At 56.6% G+C, this 12147-nt stretch overlaps 2 protein-coding genes across 2 annotated transcripts; both read left to right on the top strand.

Annotated features, from left to right (window-relative positions):
* The first annotated feature begins 1430 nt into the window (after positions 1-1430).
* LOC134049786 (protocadherin gamma-A10-like) lies at positions 1431-4230 on the top strand. Its single transcript, XM_062502458.1, has 2 exons — positions 1431-3893; positions 4216-4230. Exons 1-2 carry the CDS (start codon positions 1431-1433, stop codon positions 4228-4230), a joined length of 2478 nt encoding a protein of 825 aa, XP_062358442.1.
* Positions 4231-7241: 3011 nt separating this feature from the next.
* Positions 7242-12053, top strand: LOC134049785 (protocadherin gamma-B5-like). The gene is made up of 5 exons (XM_062502457.1): positions 7242-7317; positions 7550-7585; positions 7823-10722; positions 11589-11617; positions 11915-12053. The coding sequence occupies exons 1-5, from the start codon at positions 7242-7244 to the stop codon at positions 12051-12053; spliced, it is 3180 nt and encodes a 1059-aa protein (XP_062358441.1).
* The last annotated feature ends 94 nt before the right edge of the window (positions 12054-12147 follow it).

Raw genomic sequence — 12147 nt, 5'->3', positions numbered from 1 at the left:
TAGTTTTCTTTCTCTATGCTTTTTACAGAAAGAGAGAATATTTTGTACCTTTTTAAAATTGTCCTCCATTTTTTTCAATATTTTTGCATTGTTTTTTCAAATATAGAGAGGAGAGATCTAGAAAATTTCTATCACATATCAAGGTGATCTGCCATAATCACGATTTAAGTATTTGAATCAAGTCCATTTGTATATTTATCCATTGTCCCCACCATTAGGGAATGCACCGCTTCTTCTATTCTGCAATATTTTTCTTGAAAATACGTCTTGCCACCAGGAATAATCAAGAATTAGATTAATATTTTACTAACAACCTTCAAATCCTTGCACGCTGGGTTTCGAGAAAATGAAAGCCCTTTCTTCTCGCTACAGAACGACTTACTAAATGTAAGAGTGTACTAACTTAGATTATTCTAGTAAGGTTCGCTGCAGATACTTCCTGATTCCGGGTTAGTTGTAGTTCAGTCAGCGAAAAGTGCTCCAGGGACCTACAGTCTGAAATCGGGGGGTGGGAGATAATAATCTTTGAGTATCCAGAGGTTCTTCTCCTGTCCTCTCTTCCCATTTATATCTTATCGAGAGACGTCCCACAGCACCTGTCGGAAGCCTGAGCAATCAGACTTCACGGCAGAAATAAGGGGCTTTGTTAGACCCCGCCTTCTTCCGCTTTTAAGTGCCTCTTCTTAGTCGATCACAGCGAAGAAATTAATTCAGACCGTTTTCTGTATGAACTGAAAAAAAATAAAGCAAAGATCCTGTCACTGGGTTAATTAACTTGCTATATCCGGTACGCCTGTGGACAGAGTTTTGTGTGTGATCATACTGCTCTGTATTTCGGAGCCTCTTTAGTTTTGCTGTTGTCCTATCAGTAGTACAAGCAGTATGGCTTAAACTCGTGTTTTCAGTCTAATAGGACTAGGATTTTTCTACACAATTAGATCAGACAGGATATTTTACTTTATCGCCGGTAGAAAATGATATTTATCCGAAAGCTTAAACACCCTGCTATCGAGATACCTCTGGTTTCCTCACGCTCATTATATGTTCGAGCAGAAAAGAGCTTGGCTGGAGAAAAGCAGGAGGTGTCTGCGGCGAATGTCTCCATCCCGCGAGCTGCCTGTGTGCAAGGCAGGGCGAGCAGCGCTCGGTGCTGCAGTGCCGGGAGGAGGCTGCGGGCGCCGCTGTAGACCGAGAGGAGCGAGAGGAAGCTCGGAGCGCTGCAGCCCCGCCCGCTGCGGACCCGCTCCATCCCTAGATCGCTGCATTCCTGGATCGGCGGCCGAGCGCTCTGCGATAGTCCCCGTGGAGCAGACCCGTGCAGAGGAGAGGCGGAGGAGTTGGAATAAGTGAGCGGAGAAGGAGCGGGAGCGGCAGAGTGACCGGCGGGGAGCGGCCGACGTGTTTGCAGCGCCGACGGCGCCGAGGCGGAGATGTTCTCGGCGGGGAGGCGCTGGGGCCGGCGGCAGCGAGCTCTGCTCTGGGTGATCCTGCTGGCGGCGGGGGAGGCGGCGTGGGGGCAGCTGCGCTACTCGGTGCCCGAGGAGATGCCCAAGGGCTCGTTCGTGGGCGACGTGGCCAAGGACCTGGGGCTGCAGCTGCCGGAGCACAGCAATCGCGGAACGCGCATCCTGAACAAAGGTAGTACCCAGTATTTCGCTCTGCACGGGAAGACGGGACATTTAGTGACTGCGGAGAGGATCGACAGAGAGCAGCTTTGCCGGTCGCTGCAGCAATGCGTGCTGCGCTGCGAGCTGATAGTGGAGGGGGAAATGCAGGTTTACCCAATCGAAGTGGAAATCACGGACATTAACGACAACGCACCCAGCTTTAATGAAATTGATCTAGAAGAGAAGATAAGCGAAATGACAGCCCCAGGATCGCGGTTTCCCCTGGCAGAAGCTCACGACCCAGATTTGGGCCGGAATTCCCTGCAGAGCTACGAGCTGAGCGGTGACGAGCACTTCTCGCTGGCCGTGCAGGCGGGCCCCGGCGGCGATCAGCGTCCCGAGCTGGTGCTGGCGAAGGCGCTGGACCGGGAGGAGGCGGCGTTTCACGAGCTGGTGCTGAGGGCGAGTGACGGCGGCGATCCGGCACGGACGGGCACGGCTCGGATCCGTGTTACAGTGGTGGATGCGAACGACAACGCGCCGGTGTTCAGCCAGGCGGAGTACACGGTGCGTGTGCCCGAGGACGTGCCCGTGGGCTCCATCCTCGTCACTGTCGCGGCAACGGACAACGACGAGGGGCTGAACGGCCACGTGAAATTCTCCTTGAAAAAAACATCGGACATCGCATCGGATATCTTCCATCTGGACTCTGAAACTGGAGTAATCACTCTGTTGCAAAGCCTGGACTACGAGGAAGGCGAATGTTACGAACTGGAGGTGCAGGTACGGGACGGCGGAGGCCTTTCCGACGCTGCCAAAGTTGCGATCACACTCACAGACATAAACGACAATGCACCTGAGATTGCAGTGAGGTCGGCATTAAGTGAGATCTCTGAGGATGCACCATCGGGGACAGTGGTCGCTCTACTCCATGTGCAGGACCGTGACTCAGGAGGCAATGGTGCCGTGCGTTGCTCTCTCGATCGGGGCATCCCGTTCCGGCTGGAAAAGTCTTATGAGGATTACTATCGCGTGGTGACAGCGGGCGAGCTGGACCGGGAGCAGGTGTCGGAGTACAACGTGACGGTGCGGGCGGCCGACGGCGGGTCGCCGTCGCTGCAGAGCAGCGCGGTGCTGGCGCTGCGGGTGCTGGACGTGAACGACAACGCGCCGGTGTTCGCGGAGGAGCGCTACAGCGCGCGGCTGGCGGAGAACAACGCGGCGGGCGCGCTGGTGCTGACGGTGCGCGCGACGGACGCGGACTGGGGGCAGAACGCGCGCGTGCGCTACCGGCTGTCGGAGGGGCGGGTGCGGGGCGCGCCGCTGTCGTCGTACGTGTCGGTGCAGGCGGAGACGGGCGCGCTGTACGCGCTGCGCTCCTTGGACTACGAGCAGGTGCGCGAGCTGCGGCTGTGGGTGCGCGCGGAGGACGGCGGCGCGCCGGCGCTGAGCGGCAACGTGTCGGTGCTGCTGCTGATCGCGGACGAGAACGACAACGCGCCGCAGGTGCTGTACCCGCCGCCGGCCGCGGCGGCGTGGCGGGGCTCGGGCGCGGCGCGGTCGGTCGTGGAGCTGGCGCCGCGCTCGTCGCCGGCCGGCGCGCTGGTGGCCAAGGTGGTGGCGGTGGACGCGGACGCGGGTCAGAACGCGTGGCTGTCGTACGAGCTGGCCAAGGCCACGGAGCCGGGGCTGTTCCGCGTGGGGCCGCACAGCGGCGAGGTGCGCACGGCGCGCTCGCCGCTGGCCCGCGACGCGGCGCGCCACAGCCTGGTGGTGCTGGTGAAGGACCACGGGCGGCCGGCGCTGTCGGCCACGGCCACGCTGAGCGTGGTGCTGGCCGAGAGCGTGGCCGAGCTGCTGGCCGAGCTGGGCGGCGCGGCCGACGAGGCGGCGGCGCCGGGCGAGCCGGCCGGCAGCCTGACGCGCTGGCTCGTGCTGGCCGTGGCCGCCGTGTCCTGCCTCTTCCTCGCCTTCCTGCTGCTGCTGCTGGCGCTGCGCCTGCGCCGCTGGCGCCGCCAGCAGCTGCTGCCGCCCGACAGCGGCGCCTCCTTGCGCGGCGTGCCCGTCTCGCACTTCGTGGGCATCGACGGCGTGCGCGCCTTCCTGCAGTCCTACTCGCACGAGGTGTCGCTCACGGCCGACTCGCGCGAGAGCCGGCTGCGCTTCTCGGCCGCCGCCGCCTGCTGCGACACCCTCCCGGCCCGCCCGCTGCCCGACGAGCCCGCGCCGCTGCTCGGGGACGAGGACCCTGCCGCCGCCCTTCCCGTCGATCCCGCCGCTCCCTCGGTGAGTTTCTCTGCACTGGTTTTCTCCTAGCGCTTTCTCTTGATGATGCCCTGCTCTTCCCGCGCCGTGCCCTCTGGCTTGTCTATGAGATTTGGTTTAAAAACAAGGTGACGTTTCATTCGGTGACTTTCTGAAGACTCGTGTCCGTTGTTGTTTTGTGAACACGGCGTCGGTCCTCAGATTTCCAGTTTGTGAAGAAGGAAGGAGGGAGAAGGCTGCTCTTGGCTGTCTCTTGGTTAGGTCGGAAGTTTGGTTATTGTTCAGGTTCCAGGTATTCTTCCTTTATGTCCCATGTGCTATGTGCTCTCTGTGTTCCTGTTAGTACAAGATCTTCTGAACGGATGTATCGCATTATTAAGAAATTCACCCTTTTAGCAGGCTCACGTGTCTTCCCAACAGCACCTGTGCTTGAATAGGTTGAATGTGTCGAACAAAATGCTGATGGCTTTGCGTGGAACTTGTGTGCACGTTGCTCTCAGCCTTTATCGTTGTGCATGGTGCATAGTGGGGGTCAGCAGGAAAAGTCTTTGCGTTATCCATGCTTTGATCTTTGTCCGCAGCAAAGGATTGCGCCAGGCACCAAGTATTCCCACCGTGGTCCTTCGCTTGCATAGGTTGGTCTGCCGAAAATGAAGGTGAACTTTCGTTTAAGGGTGTTCTGTTGGCATTTGCTTCTTTCTGAAGCAGCTTGGAGGCGTGGTGGATGCAGGGCCTGAAAGTTGTTGGGAGCAGCAGGAGAAGGGAGACTGCCCTTGGATGGAGATTTTCAGAGCAGGGCTTTCTTTTTTTTTTCATCCAGTGCCGGAGTGTAACTGTGCTTCAAGACATGGAACACTGGTTGTCTTGCTAGCTTCTTGTGAATGGAAGGGTTAAGTTTTGAGGACATTACCTTTAGGTTATTAATAGGATCCGTTTCTTTGCTTAAGTACATGCGTTTATTTTGTTGGGGCTTCTCTGGGTGTTGTAACTTCCCCTTTCTCCTTTCATTCTGCTCTCGGCCTTTATGTTCCCCCCTGATAATGCACATTAGCAAGAATAGCAATCGTCTATTCTGTCATCTTTGAGCCGCATGTAGAGGAATGGTCCGGGCAGCATTGATAATATCAATCTGCTTGTCAGGAAGAGGAAAGATATAACCTGGATGTTATTCTCCAGGTGGGATTCCCGATTCAGGGTCAGGGTCCTTCCTGTGGATGACTGTTACTGAGCACAGATATACATTTTACATTCAGGTCTGAGAGTCATCTCCTCCCACTTGGCTCTGTGCTGTGATAGGATGTTGGTGTCTTTGGGCAGATACTTGGACAACTGGGCCTGTATCTGAGCTACATATCGGTTGTGCACTTGAGAACACTCTTTATTTCTACTAAGAAGAGAAATCTCTTTACATGCATCCATGTTATAATTTTTCTTCTCTGTAAGGAGGACCCGTGTGTGCAAGACATTTCCTTCAATGGTGACTTTCTGCAAAGATAGCATTCTGTGTTTGTGATGTTTGGGCAGGGTGAAAAACCCTGTCAGTCCTGAAACAGGGTAGGTAAAAGTTTTGCTCTGGTACAATTTGGGATGTGTAAAAGATGCAAAGATGATGGAAAAGTTCATGTTTATGTATTTGTGATTTGAGGGACACTGTTATACTTCTGTGTCCAAGCAGATTACACAGTGGCTGTGGTCCTTGGTGTGAGCTCCTGTGTAAGTGTCCTGGAGATCTTTCACTAATCAGATGCACTTCTGTGTACTTGCTGCAGTTCACATGCTCTGAAATGCCAGGGCTTTGAGCCTTGTAGAGAAATGTACCTCTCCTTTCAGGTAAACGCCCATGGCCCCATCCTGGTGCAGGTTAGAGGTATTTTGTGCGGGACACTGGCCTTTTGCTTCCGTGTACTTGCCAGTTATGGGGTTAAAAACCCAATGGAAATTGTGACAGGTTAGGGAGGAGTGTTCTGAGGGCTGGCTGTGAAGGCCGGTTAAGTGGCACAGGGGCTGTTATTTATTTGCTTCTTTCATTGTTTGGTGCACATTTGCAATATCCCACAGTGTTAATTTTTTCCTTGGTTGTGTTTTTGTAGGTTATTCTGCTTTTTTAAACAGATAACTGAGTGATGGCCCCATGGCAAATGCTGTACCTGGAGGTATTTAGGAGGAGCTAACTGGGTACTTATTACCCACTAAATATCTGAAATCCGTGCCTAGTCTGCCTGATCATGTGGCAGAGGAAGGTGTGCAGGTGAAAACTTCTTCCCTCACTTGTTCTCTTAGGGAACACTTGCAGAGATAGGAATTGAAGAAATGCTCTTGCTTGTCACGTACCCATGGCACGAAGTGAAATATGAAGCAGGGTAAGGAGAGGTTGTCTGTGCACCTTCTCTTCCAGTAGAGTCCATCTGCTGAGTTGGAAGATGCATGATAGCCATGGGAGCTGTGAAGTGTGTGTGGAGAATCTTGGGGGTGCTGTGTGTGAGGAGTACTGGTGGAGATGTGGCATGAGCAGCGTTTGTTGCCGGCCATCTCTAAATAAAAGTGTTTTATTTTCTGCTGTCACATGCTTTCCATTCAAAGGGGCATGGTGCAGGTGCAGCAGTTTTTTCATGAGAAGTGGCAGAGTCATGTACCTTTTAAGAAGCTCACGTGCTGAAGAAATGTGATGTTGCCTTTGAGGTGATGCTTTGAAGACTGGCTCTTTGATTGATCTGCTGATCAGTTCTGCTCTTTACTACATTTTACATTTGTTCAAAGAACTGGGATGTGCAGGATAATCTCTGCATGCTTGCCTGGTTTTGAGAAGCCTTGTGTGCAACTCTTCTTCCAATGGTGTCTCTCTGCAAAGTTATCCTGTTTTGTGATAGTACTACAGGGAGAAGTGTTCTGTCTGTCCAGAGACAGCGTGGGTGGAAGAGGTCACTGTGGTGTCGTTTGAAACGACTTTAAAAAGCGAGTAAATATTTCATCTGTCCTAGCTGCTAAAAGAGGCCTACAAATCTGATCCCATCCATTTTCCTGGAATGATTTTCTAAAGACATCCATACTGCATTATCCTCTCCTGACACGTTTTGCCAATCAAGTAAGATTAATACGGGTCATAAAATGCAAGTGTTTGTTTATCAATGTGTTGTGTGTTAGTGCCTCTTGCTCATGCTACAGCAGTTGTGAGAGCCAGGAGGTGTGAGAATTCTGCTGCTTCTTTTCAGAATCTTGCTCTGCAGGCAAATGTACTTCAACTATTGGTGAGATCATAGTGCACTATTGTCCAGGATATGATTCTCCAAATGATGAGAAGGTCAGAGCTGAATCTGCCAAATCTATATGATTGGTTGGAGGACTCTAATGTTTTACTTGAGACGAAGTACAATGCAATTTGAGCAGCTCCTGCTCGATCACATGAACCTAAGAAATGTCATTGCACCTGACCCGTACATCTCTGTTGGTTTCTAATTCCGACACTACTAGTGGTCATGAGCTACCTTGTTTTATTTGGTCTAATGTGGAAGGTCAGGTCTGTTCCATTTGTCCAAGAACAGGTGCAGTCGGCACAGACACCTGTGCCATTTAGGGCTGTAAATGGGAAAGGGTTTCCTAGGCCTGTGTGTGCTCACTGAACCAAATGTCTGTAGTCTGAACCTGCAAAACCACCTCCTAAGGCACTCTTTATCGCACAGAGGTGGACACAGTGATTGATCAACGTCCATTAACACGTAGGCAGCTTTTTGGTCCTATGAGATCTCATTGTGGCTTTGGGAGTTCCCATTTTCAGCCCTTCACGTACGGGGAGGAGCAACAAGGGAATTACTTGAATACAAACAAAAATGCAAATCTGATTCTTGTCTCTTAGCATACAGAGATAAATCTTTGCTTTAGCTTGAGTTGTTTGTGCGGTCAAATAGCGGCAAGGAAATGAACACGAATAAAGCGCTTCTTCGCTTGGTTTTTAGGAGTTGGGAGAGAGGCCAGAGCCGGCTCAGGCGCTGAGCCCCGCCCAAAGCCGGGCCCCCTTGAGCGCGGCCATCCGGCGGCTGCAGCGGCGCGGCGGCGCCTCCGGGTGTCGCTGTTGGCCGCCGCCGAGCGGCGCTGGAGCCGCCGCCGCCGCCGCCGCAGCGTCCTGCCCCCGCAGGCTGCTCGCTCGCCCGGCGCCGGCCACAGCGGCAGCGGCACCGGCGGCAGCGGCAAGAGGCGGCGGAAAGCGGCGGAGAGAGGCGGAGAGAGGCGGAGAGAGGCGGGCAGCAGCGGCGTCCGAGTGCGGCCCGAGCGGCCTCGCCGCGCTGCCTTTCGGCGATCCGTGCGGTGTGCGGCGAGAGCGGCCGGAAGGGAGCGGCGGGGCAGCGGCGGGAGGCAGCGGCGCGGCGAGCTGTGGCGGCGGAGAATGGCGGTGAGGCTCGGGCGGAGGCTCGGCACGGGCGGCGGGCGAGCGCTGCCGGCCGCGGTGCTGCTGTGCCTGTGGTGGCGGGCGGCGGCCGAGCGGGTCCGCTACGCCATCCCCGAGGAGCTGGGCAGAGGCTCGCTCGTGGGGCCGCTGGCGCGGGACCTGGGGCTCAGCGCGGACGAGCTGCCGGCGCGCAAGCTGCAGGTGGCGTCTGGCGGCAAGAAGCAGCTGAAATACTTCACGGTGAATGAGGAGAACGGGAACATGTACGTGAATGAGAGGCTGGATCGGGAGGAGATGTGCGGCGCAGCTGCGACCTGCTCCGTCAGCTTCGAGGCTTTAGTGCAGAACCCGCTGAATATTTTCCACGTCGAGGTGGACATCCAAGACGTGAATGACAACGCGCCGCGCTTTCTCAGAAACAAATTCCAGCTGGAAATCAACGAGTTGACTTCTCCCGGCGCCCGGTTTCACTTGGGCATGGCAGAGGATCCTGACGCGGGCAGTAACTCGCTACAGGGCTACGAGCTGGAGGCCAATGGGTACTTCACGGTGGAGGTGAAAGAGAGCCCAGACGGCAGCAAATCCGCGGAGCTGGTGCTGCGTCACGCATTGGACCGGGAGACCGAGCCAGGCCTGCGGCTAATGCTGATTGCGAAGGACGGCGGAGACCCGCCCCGGACCGGCACGGCCCAGCTCTGGATCAACGTCACCGACGCCAATGACAACCCACCCGTGTTCGCGCAGGAGCGGTACCGCGTCACCCTGCGGGAGGACACGCCTCCGGGATCGACGGTGCTGAACGTGTCTGCCTCCGATGCTGACGAGGGCACCAACGCCCACATCACCTACGGCTTCGGTGAAATGGCGGCCAAGGTGCTTCAGAAGTTCACGGTGGATGCGCAGAGAGGGACGATAACGCTGCAGGAGGCACTGGACTTCGAAGAGGCGCGGGCGTTCAGCCTGGCTGTGGAGGCGACTGATGGCGGTGGTTTGGTGGCACACTGCAAGGTGGAAGTGGAGGTGCTGGACGTGAACGATAATACGCCGGTGATCACAATTCTGTCCCTCTCGAGCCCCGTGCCCGAGGACGCGCCGGTGGGCACCGTGGTGGCTCTGCTGAACGTGAACGACCCAGACTCGGGGGAGAACGGTCAGGTGTGGTGCGAGCTGTCGGGCGAGGCGCCGCTGTCGATCGTGGCGTCGGCGGGCGGCTCGTACAAGGTGGTGACGGCGAGCGCGCTGGACCGCGAGCAGGCGTCCGAGCACCGCGTGACGGTGGTGGCCCGCGACCGGGGCAGGCCGGCGCTGCGGAGCAGCAGGGAGCTGGCGCTGGAGGTGTCGGACGTGAACGACAACGCGCCGGTGTTCGAGGAGGCGGCGTACAGCGCGTACGTGGCGGAGAACAACGCGGCGGGCGCGCTGGTGCTGCGCGTGCAGGCGCGGGACGCGGACGCGGGCGCCAACGGGCGCGTGAGCTACTGGCTGGCGGGCGGCAGCGCGGGCGCGGCGGGCGCGGCGCCGCTCGTGTCGGTGGAGGCGCGGAGCGGCGCGCTGTACGCGCAGCGCTCCTTGGACTACGAGCAGTGCCGCGAGTTCGCGGTGGCGGTGCGGGCGCAGGACGGCGGCGCGCCGGCGCGCAGCTCCACGGCCACGGTGCGCGTGTTCGTGCTGGACCGCAACGACAACGCGCCGCGGGTGCTGTGGCCGGCGGCGACAGCGGGAGGGGCCGCGGCGGCCGCCCCGACGGCGTTCGAGGTGGTGCCGCGCTCGGCCGAGGCCGGCTACCTGGTGGCCAAGGTGGTGGCGGTGGACGCGGACGCGGGGCGCAACGCGTGGCTGTCGTACGAGCTGGTGCAGGCGTCGGAGCCGGCGCTGTTCCGCGTGGGGCCGCACAGCGGCGAGGTGCGCACGGCGCGGGCCGTGTCCGAGCGGGACGCGGCCAAGCAGCGTGTGGTGGCCGTGGTGAAGGACCACGGGCGGCCGCCGCTGTCGGCCACGGCCACGCTGCACGTGGTGCTGGCCGAGAGCTTGCAGGAGGCGCTGCCGGAGCTGAGCGAGCGGCCGGCGGGCGCCGAGGAGGCGGCGGCGGCCGAGCTGCAGTTCTACCTGGTGCTGGCGCTGGCGCTGCTGTCGGCGCTCTTGGTGCTGAGCGTGGCTCTGGCCGTGCTGGCGCGGCTGCGCCGGGCCGGGCCGCCCGCCGTGCTGCGCTGCCTGGGCGCGCAGCGCTTCTCGGTGGCCGGCGCCGCCTTCCCGGCCGACTTCTGCGAGGGCACCTTGCCCTACTCCTACAACCTGTGCGTGGCGGCGCCGGCCCGCGCCGTGCCCGAGGCCTCTTGGCCCCCGCCGCCGCCGCCGCCGGTGCCCGTGCTGTCAGCGGAGGAGCTTCTGGGCGGCGAGTCCTGCGAGAAGCAGATCTCGAGCAGCAGCGTCGCCGAGGGCGAGGTGCCCACTGATCCCCACGCACCGCAGGTTTGTAAGTCCTTGACGTTTTTCCTCTCTGAACCATTCCCCTACGGCGTGGTATAGGCAGTATTCTCATGAGGGTTGCTTTTTATTTTCTGGATCTTTTCGTGCCCTTTTGCGCTTTCCCAAAATGCATTAAATCGTGCCATGTCTAGCTACTTTTGCTGTCTTCTAGTCTTCACAAATGGCAATTACAGCCACATTAGCTTTTAGACTTGTATGGTTAAAGCGACGTTCTTTCCTTTCTATTTCTGCTCCATGAATGGTATGTAGAGGTTTGAAATTCTTTTTATTAATCTCATATTCTGGCTCAGTTTAATGCTTTTCCCTGGGAAAAAATTATGTCTGAATTGCTTTGTGATAGTAGGAGGCGGATCCTTATTATGTAAAATGAGACGTCCATGAGGAGTTTGTATTTGAGAACCTTCATTCCTGGCAGTTTTTGGTTTTTTTTTTTCGTCGTAGCTACGTTTATTGACTTTTAGTAGGTGGAGAAAACCCGCTGGTAAATGTTTTTATGCTGTATGACTTCTGAGAGAAAGTTGCATGTGGCTCAATGGAATAGGAAGCTCCACCTCTGTGAGTTTGTTCTCGTCTTTTGAGTGATGGCTGCTGTAGAAAAGCTTGCTCTACTGAGTCGGGTGAAATCAGAATTTCAAAACCTCTCTATGACTGAGTGGTCAGAGTAAGGCTCTGTGTCGGGTCACCGTGGGTTCAGTGCTACATAAGCTTGTAATGAAAAATTCCGACCTCGTACCCATAGAAAGGGGAGCAGTGCAAACTTTTGTATGGTAGTTGTATGTGCGGATGCAAAGTAAGGACGTGCAGTGTGGTATTAGGGGATTGCGACTGTTCACGAGTTGTTTCTCTAGACTCTGACACTGTTTCGATCCGTAAAAAGGTAATGCAGAGAGTGCTTCAAACACGAGTAGTATAAAAGCTTTGTGGGGGGGATTTGTGCTTCCAGACTTTTTCATTAGAAGTCCTTGCTTTCCTAACTTAACATTACGTGAGATTTTTATCTATGTGGTATTACCACGATAAAAACAATTTCCCCAATGGTGAAAATAACATAACCATAGGAGGCGTGTTGCTTCTGTCTGCACGTCATCAGCTGGATGATCAAGCAGGGGTCAGCAGGAGAAAACTGAAACGTGTCTGCCTACTAAGCCACCCCAGCAAGCTGCTCGTGGGCAAGGGAGGGCGGGCAGCGCTCGGTGCTGCAGTGCCGGGAGGAGGCTGCGGGCGCCGCTGTTGACCGAGAGGAGCGAGAGGAAGCTCGGAGCGCTGCAGCCCCGCCCGCTGCGGACCCGCTCGACCGGTTGCTGGCTACCTGACAGGATTAGCGGCGGACGGTCTGCGACCATACTCTCTCTGCGAAACCGGATTAAGCGAGGCGGAGGGGACTACAGAAGCACCTCTGTACAGGAG

The sequence above is a fragment of the Cinclus cinclus genome, chromosome 14, assembly GCF_963662255.1.
Source record: "Cinclus cinclus chromosome 14, bCinCin1.1, whole genome shotgun sequence".
NCBI classification, from domain to species: Eukaryota; Metazoa; Chordata; class Aves; order Passeriformes; family Cinclidae; genus Cinclus; species Cinclus cinclus.
The sequence above is the reverse complement of the archived record's forward strand: the minus strand, read 5'-3'. Positions and strand labels throughout refer to the sequence as shown.